Below are 15093 nucleotides of genomic sequence, written 5' to 3' on the forward strand. Positions count from 1 at the left end.
TACTTATCAAAGTTAAGTACTTTATTTAGATAATTATATATTTTTGGTTGGCTTTCTCAATATATATCATTTTCGAATAAAAATAACACTTAACTTGTGTTGCGTCCGAAGTGTATATCTAGTTTTAACATTCATAAGAAAAATTTGCATCAAACCCAAATCAAAGCCAATGCTATGTTAAATAATGTACTTAAATAAGATAGATACAATTGTGATTAAATCTAACTAATCATAAAGACAATAACAATCAAAACCAAGGAGTAAACAAAGGACATTTACATCAACAGTTATAAATATAAATAAGAAACAACACGATCTCCACTAAAACCGGGAGCGAAATCAGGTGCTCCGAAAGGGTAAGCATTTCCTGCACAGTATAATTCAGGAACTGTGAGATGAACTGTCGTAGAACTGTCCATAGAACAATTCCACTTACACCTGAAAAGCAGTTCTAACCAGGGACTTTCTATACTAACGGGACTCGTCTCTTTTGGTTACAGATATCAACCTACTATAAACTGCAAAAATGATCAGTTGTTTAAAACCTTCAATTTGAGGTCAATGTCAGGTCATGATGAAATTTGACCTTGACCTTTAAAGTGAACTATGACCTTGACCTCTTATATTTGAAAGATTAAGTGGTGTTGAGTTCAATGGTGGTAGTCCTATGTCTCTACGACATTCGGTTCTCAAGTGTTGTATTGCATTGTTTATTTAATGATTCATTGTGACCTTGATGAACTTCGGACTTGTTCCAAATTTTTCTACAATAATGTTCTTTAACTGCAGATCATTTATCATTTAACAGATATCTATTGTCGTTTTAAAGATATTGCAATTTGGAATTTGGCGAGCGGAGGCATGTATTTCTGAATCAACAACAGCTTACCAACCAAAATATTTCAGAAGTTGAAGAGTTTAACATGGTTATATGTTTGACCAAATACCAAAAACATTCAATGAAAAATGTACCCAAAAAAATAATTTCAAATTTTCATGTTATGACATAGGACAGGTGCAAACAGTTGCAGCGGGTTTAAACGTTTTAATTGGTACCAAACCTTCTCACTTATCTGAAACAATAGTGTCACATCACAACATAAAAAGACACACTATAAAACGTCAATTGAAATGGCTTAACTCAATCAAAGGACGTAGTAAATTTGATTATAAGATAAATATATGTATGTTCTTTTCGGTTCCTTTCGGGTCTTTTCGGTTCTTTTCGGTTCTTTTCGGTTCTTTTCGGTTCTTTTCTGTAACTCGTTGGACCGATTTTATTATGTATCTTCATTTTCATAAATTGATCCATATAACTTCATATAAACTATTTTATGAGATCTTTGCTATCTGAAAGAAACAGGTACTAAAATTGCCATATTTAAACGAAAATATTGCATCATTTAGGAGGATTTGCTCGTTGTCGGGACAGCTCAGAAATATCTGAATACTGAAGAAACTTCACTTTTACTTTATTTTACCTACAAACTTTTACAAGTGTAATCTTTTCTTCAAAATTATAAAAACTAAAATTAAAATTCTAATCTGTATCAAAACTTTGCTTGAAAGTTTCTACTATTGTGGATTCATTTATTTTCGCGGGTATAAATTTTCGTCGATTGCTGAAAACTGACATATTCTTGGATATTTGAATTCTCTTTATACAAAACCTACTGAGAATATGTTATTCGTTGATCATTTGAAATAGTGATTTGCTTGTAACCACGAAACCCATGAAAATTGTTACCCAACGAAAAAAAATGAATCCACAGTAATTCTTAAAAATAAATTACAAAAACACTGAATTCCGAGGAAATTTTAATACGGAAAGCCCCTAATCAAACGGCTAAATCAAAAGCTGAAACACATTAAACGAATAGATAACCATATTCCTGACATTTCACAGGCATTTTCTTATGTAGCGTATATTGATTTTGAATGATGAACGTTATAATGGTGACAAATCACATATGAGCCATAATTGCTTTGCATCTTGATCTAATGATTATCCTGTAAATTTTAAGTAGTATTACAACTTATAAGCCTTCAAGTGTGTCTACTTATAAAACTTTAATAGCAACATTTCCTGGTGGATATCTAGAACAGATATAAATAGCTTTATCTATTGGTATAGTTTTAATGGTTATTTATCTTAGTACATATATAAATCTATATGATGAGTTTATTTAGTATATGCTTTCTTAAACAATATAAGTTTTCTTTCTTTTTGTCTATGTTTTTAAATACCAATAATTTTTGTTAGTATAATTATTTAACTGAAGTAGTACTATTTATTTATGATTGATCAAAATTAAATCAAACAAAGCAGTCCTTTTTTTTTCTTTTTTCCGCGTATGACGAAAGTTAACAGTAGTAGTGTTCCGGTGTTCAAAGGTCATAATTTGATCGAGAGAAAATAAATCCGGGTAACGAACTAAAATCGAGGTAACCACATCAACAATAAGGGAAAACAACGAAGAACAGGAACACTGAAGAGAAAAAAAAACCCACTTACATACATAGAAACGAATAAATCTTGTGCCAAGATTTCCGTTAAAATACTGAAATATATTATTACCTAATAAAGAGCATTTTACTGTTTTATTAATATTTCCATATTATTTGCTATTTTTCTACCATTTTTTGTTCCGTGGTCTTTTGCACTGGAAATTATCGTTCTATTGCACCTGTGTGCAGTCTATTGCACTGACCTGTTATGACCTCTTATTCTGAAATCTGATTAGTTGAAAGGTTTTCATGTTGTCCAATTAAAATTGGGTCTTTTAAACGTTCTTGGCATAGCCGTTAAATTTTGAAGAATATTTGATATGTTGACTTTAATGATTTCTTGTCATTTAAATTACTCTGATTGCATGTCCGTTTTATTGAATTTCTAAAATATTTGTTGTACATGTATGCTCCTTACACATTTTAATTAATACAGTTGTTACTTTCATACTCAGCTTTCATAAGTTTTATTTCTAAGAATTTAATAGAACTGACTCAGTATGTATTAGGTAATAAAACAGATCAAAAATATATTTCCTTGGTATGAAGATCAGCTCATTGTTCTATTGCCCTCAGCCGTTGGCTTCTGGCAATGGAACAATAAGCTGATCGTCATACCTCGGGAAATATCCTTTGATATATTGCATAGTTACATATTAAATAACTGTATATTAGGATGTTGTACTAACGATTAAATGATGGTAGGTAAATGTTTAAAACTAAATTTTCATAAAAACGTCGAATGGACTGACTAAAGGAAAAGGAGTTTGGTACATCAAAGTTGATAGAAGAGTTAGAAGACGGGTGCCACTTGTTTAGCAGGAATTGTTAAAATTGTATAAACACTTAAGTTCTCCCCTATTTCTGATGAGGTTTGTGTTGCTAAGTCTTTAGTATTTTTTGAGATGTTTTGTAATTGTGTTCCTCCCTTTGTTGTTTTTACTTTTGTCAATTGCATTGTTTGTTGTCATTAAACTTATGATTTTTATATGAATCCTCCTTTCTTCTTTCCCAAAAGCGAATCCTTCACATGTTCATGTTATCGAATGTTTGTATGTAAAAAAAAACAATGAAAACTACACTATATAATTTTTATTTTTATATACATAAAGCACGAAACATATATTTACAAACAGTCATCTAAATGTACATATAGCAATCGAAATGAAAAATTTAAGATAAAAAAATAGCAAATTGCGACACGAATTCCATTCACAAAGCACATGAATTCACACCCTGTTGTTTATTGAGTTCGTGTGGATCAGGTTTTTAAGTTTTGTAAGTGTTTGGAGGACTGCTCATCCTTTTTGTCGATTGTAAGTATTCCTCCGAGTTATTGTCTGAATATTTATCTCGGATTTTCTAAACTACATCGATACAAATTAACCATGTAAAATTCTGATTGTTTTATAAAATTCTCTTATAACTAAAATGACAACTTTGTATCACTGTTCAAAATATGAATTGAATCATACTTTTTATTTCAACGGTTCAAATACATTGTTATCAATTTATTACCACTGAGTAAAGATTGTGCATACAAAAACATGTTTCTCATAAACAGTAAAAATATCTACACATCACAGTCAGCAAGACTCCCATTGACAAAAGCAATAGTAAAGCTACACAACACTTTACAAAGCATAATAAACTCATTATAGATACCAGGATTAAAATGATTTATAATTGCGCCAGATGCGGGTTTCGTCTCAAAAAGACTCGTCAGTGACGCTCGAATCAAAAAATGTTTAAAGGGCCAAATAAAGTACGAAGTTGAATAGCATTGAGGACCGAAAATTTCTAAAAGTTTTACCAAATACAGCTAAGGTTATCTATTCCTGAGGTAGAAAAGCCTTAGTTTTTCAAAAATTCAAAGTTTTATTAACAGTTAATTTATAATTATGAACATATCAAATAGAAGTGCTGACTACTGGGCTTGTGATACCCTCGGGGAAATAAATCTCCACCAGCAGTGGCATCGACCCAGTGGTTGCAAATAAACTCATCATAGATGATTATGAGTAAAATCTATCATTAATTAATTTAAAGATAATTCATTCAAATTAGCATTACAGATAGTAACAAATGTACAAAGTAGACATATGCTTCTACAAAAAAACCAGTATAAATACATTGTTTTCAATTTCACACCACCCAATTAAGTTTCCTGCTTACAAAACACATGTATCCTATATACAGTAACTATATATACACATCACAGTCAGGAAGTCTCCCATTAACAAAAATAGTAGTAAGGCTACAGTATTTTATAAAGGATAAAAGTGAGTAAAATCTATCATAAATCAAATCATAGATAATTCAGTCAAATTATCATTACAGATAGTAAACAAATGTACATAGTACATATATGCTACGACAAAACAACTTAGTATACATACATAAATTGTTTTCAATTTAACACCACCTAATAAGTTTCTTGCGTACAAAACACAGGTTTCCTATTGACAGAAAAATTGTGAAGACATCTCAGCAATATTTGAATTGACAAAAGCAGTAGTAAAAAGTAAAATCACAAAAATACTGAACTCCGAGGAAAATTCAAAACGGAAAGTCACTAATCAAATGGCAAAATCAAATGATAAAACACATCAAACCAATGGACAACAACTGCCATATTTCTGACTTGGTACAGGCTTTTTCAAATGTTATCCTGCAATACATTTTAAAGAATAACAGAGAGTAAAATCTAGCATAAATCATTTCAAAGATAATACATTCAAATTATCATAACAGATATTTTTAAAAATGTACAGAGTAAACATATGCTACTACACACAAAACATTACACATACATTTTTTTTCAATTTAACACCACCTAATAAAGTTTCTTGCATACAAAAACACCATTTTACAGTAAAATTATCAATACATCTCAGTAAGCAATTTTTCAGTAGACAGAAACAGTAGGAAGGGTACCATGCTTCATCAGGATTATCAGTTAGTAGATCATATCATGAATGAATCCACAGATAAAATATCTTAATTGAAACCGAAAGAAGGTTTCATATGATAGAAACATTACATTGGCAGACAATGATGTAACTTTCAATGTTATCGGTGACGAGGCACCCCAACTTAGCCCTTCACACATCACAAGCAATGTCAACCGATCTATAGGTTCAACCTATGACATCACTGGAAATAACACTTTTATAATTGACAACGACAGTTCATAAAATTCAAACAATAGCTAAAGGGTTTACAATCAAAGATTTAATTTTCAAACTGATTAAGTTTTAATATATGTGTGATATATTGTATCATCTGATAAAAAATCTAAAATGGATAACAACAAATATTTGAAAAATGTACAGAGTAGACATTTGCAACTACAAAAACAGTAAAAAACCACCATTTCTATTTTTACGTACATATTTTTTTTATCTGATCATAGATATAATGTAAGTATACACGGCATCGAAAACTGAACAAACTTTTATAAAAAATAAATATATACAAATACATCAACAAATAATACTTTGTTACTACATAGATTTTACAACACCGCATAAAATAATTCAATAACGTAATCATAGGACTCCAAAGAGAGGAGAGCACGTACATTGACATTGTTATAAACTCTGGCCATGCAAAATAAACACTTTAAAAAGGAATTATAATAGCAATTCTGATTATCATATAGAATATTCCATAAAATAACCAGTACGTGTCTACTATTATTTTAACAAAGGATAAAAAATAATGTTAACAATACATCAATAGTTGTTAACCCTACATGATTTTATCTTGGTTTCTATTAATTAGTGTTGCCTAATCTGAAGTGTTCTATATGGTTAATGACTGTTTGTCTTATTGTTGTAAGTCTGTTATTGTTTTCTTTTTGATTGCACATTTGCAACCGTCAATTAACAGAAATGGAAATTGAGGAATTATATCTATAAACACTTTACAAACTGTTTGCCTGATGATTAATACAACTATTAAACAGAAAAAAAAACACTATGTGGTATACTTCTGCAAGTACGTATTTGACTGTAATTAAATAAATAAACACTTGAATCGTTGTATACTGCTGTAAGGAGTTATTTCATAAAATGATAAATGCTAATAAAAATTGAATTGAACCTTTGAGGTCATTATTGACATATCAAGTGGGTAGGGAAATATAAAAAACAAAACAAAGAAAGGTATTTTGAATGTTTTGATATTTTCTGGGGCATTTCAAGATAGAACATGCTCGTGACCAATTTCAATTTCTGTTTAAATATTTTAAAATTAAATTTATATAATAAAAATCTTGACATGCACAAGAAGCTCTTTGATTTGTTAACCTTGATCATGAATGATCAAAGTCAAAGCCCACCAACAAAATCAGTCAAGAGTTTATATGTGGATCCCATGAAGGCCCCAATTACAAAACAATGTCAATTGTGCTACGTTAAGTGTGAACCTTACTAAAACAAACATAAATCTTTCAAAAGAGAATATAAGAAACGGTTTATAATTAAGTATGTCAATATCAAACGGACTGACTTCCAAATAATACTTTATATTCTGTTTGTTATTGTCTTTTGTTTAAGAAATGTTTTTGTTTTAGATAGGTTCATCCACTATTTCTTCCAGATGAAGACTTTTAAGACTCGAATAAAGTCTCGATTCGTTAAGACTACTTCTTTGTAATGATTGATAAACATTTGTATTGTTCCTTCTTCTCTCCTCGTCCACCTGAATCCCGTCCGCCGACGAATCACTTGATATATCACTATCAGTCAGATTTCTTTGTTCTAATGGTGATACAATGACATCTGACATTTCGATTTCCTCAATTTCCTCATATTGTGCATCGCTCCCTCTATTTGTGGACACATTTGGACTGCTTTCTGCTCGACGGTCAACATTATCGTCGTGGTTATTAACGTTTCGGGTTAAGTTTCCTCTTTTATATTTTTTACGAGCGCAAAAGCAAGCGATAGCAGCACTGAGAAGGAATAAAATGCCACCTCCACTAGATAAAAAGATAACATCTGTATTTATTATACCTAAAAAAAAATTGCAATCTGATGTAATATTAATGGCGTCAACAGGGCCTTGTTCAGTATCTAATAAAATTTAAACAAAGAAAAAACAGAATTCTTATTATTGACTATCATAAACATTGATTGATTATCTGGATATCATATATCAATACAGTCGATTTCGTCCAGCGAGTCTATATTTCATTCATTCCGTTCCTCATCATTCTTCAAATCAAAAGGCAGAAATGTTTAATTTTGTTATTAATTTGCAATCTTAAGTCAATAATGCAATTAAAAAGCATGGAGACAGATCGGACTTTAATACATTTAGACCATAAGTAATGGTTACTTTCGAAGTATTACAATAAAAGCACTTCATATAAGAATAATTTCAGAACAATAAATAGTGATACATGAAACAACATTTATAAACCCCAAAACAGCAAAGAACTAGAATGTAAAAATGGACTAAATGCTGATAAACGTTTAGTATTAGTAAATTTTTGTTATTTATAAAAAAAAATCACTTTTGTAAACTGATCATAAACTCTGACCTTACCTGTTGTACTTTCTGTTGTAGTAACAGACGATAGATAGGATACTGTTGCCGTTTGTGATTCTGACAAAAATGAAAATAAGAAAGAATTTTAAAAAGGCAAATACCCATTAATTATTAAATAAAAAGAGTAAAAACATACCTTTGGGAAACAACAATTCATCAACAAACAGACAATAGCATATTTAAGGGATCAATATTTAGAAGAAATTAAAGTGTTAACTACATGTACACCAGTTTCAAATAATATTTTAATGTTTGCACGGAAAATATTTCCCTCATCCTGCTTTTTTTTATGATAAGTATTACAAAAGGATGAAGAAATGAAGAAGACAAAAATTATATTGCAAGCAATCAAAAAATTTACAAAAAAAAACCCCCAAACATGGCAAAGATTTTATTACAAAACATGGAGTTATAGCGTAATAATGAGACAAAATAAATCAAATCAATTTCTATTCTATTTATTAAATTTTGTAAAAATCTTGATCGGCTTAGGTTTTGTTTATGTGTGTGTGGTATCATTTATGTTATTGCATGTGTAATATTACTACATACAATTTATAAACACACAACATATTGTTTAAGAGAGATATAATGGATTCTTACTTTTAACACGGGAAACTTATGTCTAAACAATATAATCTGGTTAAATATACGCTAGTAATTCCTTTTAATGATATTAAATTGAACTAATTTTTATTTCTTAATTTGTGTTTTATTTAAGAAAACAAAGACAAAAACTTGTGTGATTAGTAAACACGTTAAGCTTTTTAAAGTGATACTATTGCATGACGATATAGACTAAGACTGTAGGTACTCTTGCAAAGATAAATAAGAAAAAAATGGATATGAAGGGAATGTTGTTATATATCCAGATAGTTCCATCTTTATTATTAAATCTTATTTGTGTGAACAATCTCTCAATCTGGACCCATGATGAGAACGACCAACCGACATTACAATTTAATTGCAATCAACGAAATAAATCATAAACTCTGACCATACCTGTTGTACTTTCTGTTGTACGTGCGGAATACTCTGTAGTAACAGACAATGGATAGGATTCTGTTGTCTTTTGTGTACCTGACAAAAATATGAGTTTGTTTTTTTTAAAAGCAACAATCCACCAATCATGAAATTGAATGAGTAAGAGCATATATTTGGGAAACAATAATTTATCTACAAGCTGACAACAGCATATTCAGAAGAAATGCAATAGGCTTCAATTGTTTGTCTTTACCGGAAAGCAAAGTAGCAAAGTGTTAATTATACCAGTTTCAAACTATATTTCAATTTTGCACGGTAAATGATTCCCTTAGCATGTCTTTTGGATTGTTAGTGTTAAAAAAAGATGACAGAAGAAAAAGATAAATATTTTATATGGCTAGGATTCAAATATTTATAAAGAAGTTTGTAAATATTATTATACCTACAAAAAAATTACAATCTGATCATGGCACTGATGTAAACGAATTTGATTGAAATCAATAGTTTACTTTTCTACTTTCGATATAATATCAACTGAGTCAAGAGGGCCATGTTCAGTATCTAATAAAATTTAAACAAAGACGAAACATAATTCTTATTATTGACTATCATAAACATTGATTGATTATCTGGATACTTTATTTCAATATGATTTCGTCCAGCAAGTCTATATTTCATTCATTCCGTTTCTCATCATTCTTCACATTAAAAGGCAGAAATGTTCCATTTTGCTATTAATTTTAAATCTTACATTTAAGTCAATAGCGCAATTAAAAAGCAAGGAGACAGATTGGACTTTACTACATTTAGACCATAAGTAATGGTTACTTTCGAAGTATTACAATAAAAGCACTTCATATAAGAATTAAAAACCAATTGTTCATAGAACAATTGAAAGTCTTTCCACATCAAAGAAATTTTGATAAGATAGTTTCTTCATACTGATGCAATAAATAATAGTAAACTCTGACCTTACCTGTTGTACTTTCTGTTGTAGTAACAGACGATAGAAAGGATACTGTTGCCGTTTGTGATTCTGACAAAAATGGAAATAAGAAAGAATTTTAAAAAGGCAATAACCCATTAATTATGAAATAAAATGAGTAAAAACATACCTTTGGGAAACAACAATTCATCAACAAACAGACAATAGCATATTTAAGGGATCAAGTTTTAAGAAGAAATTAAAGTATTAACTACATGAACACCAGTTTCAAACAATATTTTAATGTTTGAACGGGAAATACTTCCCTCATCATGCTTTTATAGATGATGAGTATTAAAAAAGGATGAAGAAATGAAGAAAAACAAATTATATTGCAAGCAATCAAAAAATTTACAAAAAAAACCCCAAACATGGCAAAGATTTTTATTACAAAACATGGAGATATGGCGTTATAATGAGACAAAATAAATGAAATCAATTTCTATTCTATTTATTAAATTTTGTCTTGTGTGTGTGGCATCATTTATGTTATTGTATGTGTAATATTACTACATACAATTTATAAACACACAACATATTGTTTCAAAGAGATATAATGGATTCTTACTTTTGACACGGGAAACTTATGTCTAAACAATAAATCTGGTTAAATATACGCTAGTCATTCCTTTTGATGATATTAAATTGAACTAATTCTTATTTCTTAATTTGTGTTTTATTTTAGGAAAAAAAAACAAAAACTTGTGCGATTGGTAAATACGTTAAGCTTTTTAAAGTGATTCTATTGCATGAAGATATGGACTAAGACTGTAGGTACTCTTGCAAAGATAAATAAGAAAAAAATGGATATAAAGGGAATGTTGTTATATATCCAGACAGTTCCATCTTGATTATTAAATCTAATTTGTGTCAACAATCTCTCAATCTGGACCCATGATGAGAACGACCAACCAACATTACAATTTAATTGCAATCAACGAAATAAATTATAAACTCTGACCATACCTGTTGTACTTTCTGTTGTACGTGCTGAATACTCTGTAGTAACAGACAATGGATAGGATTCTGTTGTCTTTTGTGTACCTGACAAAAATATGAGTTTGTTTTTTTAAAAGCAAAAATCCACCAATCATGAAATTGAATGAGTAAGAGCATATATTTGGGAAACAATAATTTATTTACAAGCTGACAACAGCATATTCAGAAGAAATGCAATAGGCTTCAATTTTGTTTTACCGGAAAGCAAAGTAGCAAAGTGTTAATTATACCAGTTTCAAACTATATTTCAATTTTGCACGGTTTATGATTTCCTTAGCATGTCTTTTGGATTGTTAGTGTTAAAAAAAGATGACAGAAGAAAAAGATAAATATTTTATATGGCTAGGATTCAAATATTTATAAAGAAGTTTGTAAATATTATTATACCTACAAAAAAATTACAATCTGATCATGGCACTGATGTAAACTAATTTGATTGAAATCAATAGTTTACTTTTCTACTTTCGATATAGTATCAACTGAGTCAAGAAGGCCATGTTCAGTATCTAATAAAATTTAAACAAAGACGAAACATAATTCTTATTATTGACTATCATAAACATTGATTGATTATCTGGATATTTTATTTCAATATGATTTCGTCCAGCGAGTCTATATTTCATTCATTCCGTTTCTCATCATTCTTCAAATTAAAAGGCAAAAATGTTCCATTTTGCTATTAATTTTAAATCTTAAGTCAATAACGCAATTAAAAAGCAAGGAGACAGATCGGACTTTACTACATTTAGACCATAAGTAATGGTTACTTTCGAAGTATTACAATAAAAGCACTTCATATAAGAAATAAAAACCAATTGTTCATAGAACAATTGATAGTCTTTCCACATCAAAGAAATTTTGATAAGATAGTTTCTTCATACTGATGCAATAAATAATAGTAAACTCTGACCTTACCTGTTGTACTTTCTGTTGTAGTAACAGACGATAGAAAGGATACTGTTGTCGTTTGTGATTCTGACAAAAATGGAAATAAGAAAGAATTTTAAAAAGGCAATAACCCATTAATTATGAAATAAAATGAGTAAAAACATACCTTTGGGAAACAACAATTCATCAACAAACAGACAATAGCATATTTAAGGGATCAAGTTTTAAGAAGAAATTAAAGTATTAACTACATAAACACCAGTTTCAAACAATATTTTAATGTTTGAACGGGAAATACTTCCCTCATCATGCTTTTATAGATGATGAGTATTAAAAAAGGATGAAGAAATGAAGAAAAAAAATTATATTGCAAGCAATCAACAAATTTACCAAAAAAAAACCCAAACATGGCAAAGATTTTATTACAAAACATGGAGATATGACGTTATAATGAGACAAAATAAATCAAATCAATTTCTATTCTATTTATTATATTAAATTTTGTCTTGTGTGTGTGTGGCATCATTTATGTTATTGCATGTGTAATATTACTACATACAATTTATAAACACACAACATATTGTTTTAAAGAGATATAATGGATTCTTACTTTTGACACGGGAAACTTATGTCTAACCAATATATCTGGTTAAATATACGCTAGTCATTCCTTTTGATGATATTAAATTGAACTAATTCTTATTTCTTAATTTGTGTTTTATTTTAGGAAAAAAAAACAAAAACTTGTGCGATTGGTAAACACGTTAAGCTTTTTAAAGTGATACTATTGCATGATGATATAGACTAAGACTGTAGGTACTCTTGCAAAGATAAATAAGACAAAAATGGATATAAAGGGAATGTTGTTATATATCCAGACAGTTCCATCTTGATTATTAAATCTAATTTGTGTCAACAATCTCTCAATCTGGACCCATGATAAGAACGACCAACCAACATTACAATTTAATTGCAATCAACGAAATAAATCATAAACTCTGACCATACCTGTTGTACTTTCTGTTCTACGTGCTGGATACTCTGTAGTAACAGACAATGGATAGGATTCTGTTGTCGTTTGTGTACCTGACAAAAATATGAGTTTTTTTTTTTTAAAGCAACAATCCATCAATCATGAAATTGAATGAGTAAGAGCATATGTTTGGGAAACAATAATTTATCAACAGGCAGACAGCAGCATATTCAGAAGAAATACAATAGGCTTCAATTGTTTTTCTTTACCGGAAAGCAAAGTGTTAACTATACCAGTTTCAAACTATATTTCAATTTTGCACGGTTTATGATTCCCTTAGCATGTCTTTTGGATTGTTAGTGTTAAAAAAAGATGACAGAAGAAAAAGATAAATATTTCATATGGCTAGGAATCAAATATTTATAAAGAAGTTTGCAAATATTTGAATACAGAAAATTGGAAATTTTAATATACCCATTAGTCACAGATCATTTGATTTTCGTGGGAAGGCAGGGTGTGGGGAATAATATCAGATCCCCCTTGCAAACCAAGCATGAATGTTCTTTTTACAGCCAATCCAATGTCATTAGATTTATATCATATGTACGTTTCAAACATATGCGAGTGAAATTATGTCTAATAGTTTAATATTCCTACATTTAATTATAAACAGACTACACCGAGCTCAGAAGTAATGTAATAGATTGGTTTTTTTTCTGAACACAATCTTATTTATCTGTAATACTTCCTATTAAACATAGTGGAGGCAAAGTAGTAATTCAGAGAGGTGCTGTTGTCTTTCCTTACAGGAACAATGTTTAAAGAAAGAAATATAAAATAAATCCTTGAGAAAAAAAAATATATATGTCAAACAGACCACTGATCACAAAGATATAAGTGTTGTGAAATAAACATAGAACAACTTAAGTTAAAACACTACAAAATGAATAGAGAACAACTTAAGTTTAAACACTATAAAACGAAGATAGAACAACTAAAATTTAAACACTATAAAATGAACATAGAACAACTAAAGTGTAAACACTACAAAATGAACATTTGCACCTGTCCTATGTAAGTCAGGAATCTGATGTACAGTAGTTGTCGTTTGTTTATGTAATTAATACGTGTTTCTCGTTTCTCGTTTTTTATATAGATTAGACCGTTGGTTTTCCCGTTCGAATGGTTTTACACTAGTAATTTTTGGGCTACTTATAGCTTTTTGTTCGGTGTGAGCCAAGGCTCCGTGTTGAAGGTCGTACATTGACCTATAATGGTTTACTTTTATAAATTGTTATTTGGATGGAGAGTTGTCTCATTGGCACACACACCACATCTTCCTATATCTGTATAGAACAACCTAAGTTTAAACACTACAACAAAAACAAGGAACAACTAAAGTTTCAACACAAAAAAATAAACATTGAACAACTAAAGTTTAAACACAACAATATGAACATAGAACAACTAAATTTCAAACAATACAAAAAAATAAATTCAACTAGAAATTACATCAAGAATAAAATAATTATTAAGAGAAGACTTTACGTATATATAAGTATCGAGATGGCTAACAATCCGCAAAAGAAAGTCAAAGGGCTCAAACTTCAAATTACAGTATCGTGTATATTTTATGTTTGTTATAGTTTGATCTTGGAAAGTATAACAACTAATTACAGTATAAATCAATTCATATTATTCTTTAGATAACATTAACGGTACCAATGTTACTGCACTAGATGCTCAATTCAACAATTAAATCCTCTTCAACTATTAGGTATTCATCACATTCGCATGACACTTTATACATTATCCCTTTGTTTTCACTGGCAATTAAACCACACACACACACTTCTTTTTTGTACAACACATTGTTTCATTGAATGTGATAGTTTGTGTAACTGGAAGCTTTACTTTGATACATGAAAATACTTTTAAGTTTCATTTGCCTTGTTTCTGTGCCAAGAATTTGCCACATGCTGCATGCAACTAGTTTTCTCCTATACCGATATGTTTATCTTGATTTATTTCCAAATATAAGCTGGATTATATTACCTTTGCAGCTGGTGAAGTTATGATAAATTAACAGGTTTGCTTCGCCATTACATCTTGCATGGGAATTCCCGAAGTTATTATTCTTTTGAAGAAAGTCCTGGAATCTTTTCATTATACACATTGAGCAATCAAAAGGATTACC

At 29.6% G+C, this 15093-nt stretch overlaps 1 protein-coding gene across 1 annotated transcript; it reads right to left on the bottom strand.

The window, feature by feature from the left end:
• Positions 1–3589: 3589 nt before the first annotated feature.
• LOC139499997 (uncharacterized) lies at positions 3590–15093 on the bottom strand. The gene is made up of 8 exons (XM_071288687.1): positions 14952–15093; positions 12932–13009; positions 11951–12010; positions 11003–11080; positions 10028–10087; positions 9070–9147; positions 8065–8124; positions 3590–7529 (listed from the first exon to the last, which is right to left on the bottom strand). The coding sequence occupies exons 1-8, from the start codon at positions 15070–15072 to the stop codon at positions 7084–7086; spliced, it is 981 nt and encodes a 326-aa protein (XP_071144788.1). The 5' UTR covers positions 15073–15093; the 3' UTR covers positions 3590–7083.

The sequence above is a fragment of the Mytilus edulis genome, chromosome 13 (assembly GCF_963676685.1).
Source record: "Mytilus edulis chromosome 13, xbMytEdul2.2, whole genome shotgun sequence".
NCBI lineage: Eukaryota > Metazoa > Mollusca > Bivalvia > Mytilida > Mytilidae > Mytilus > Mytilus edulis.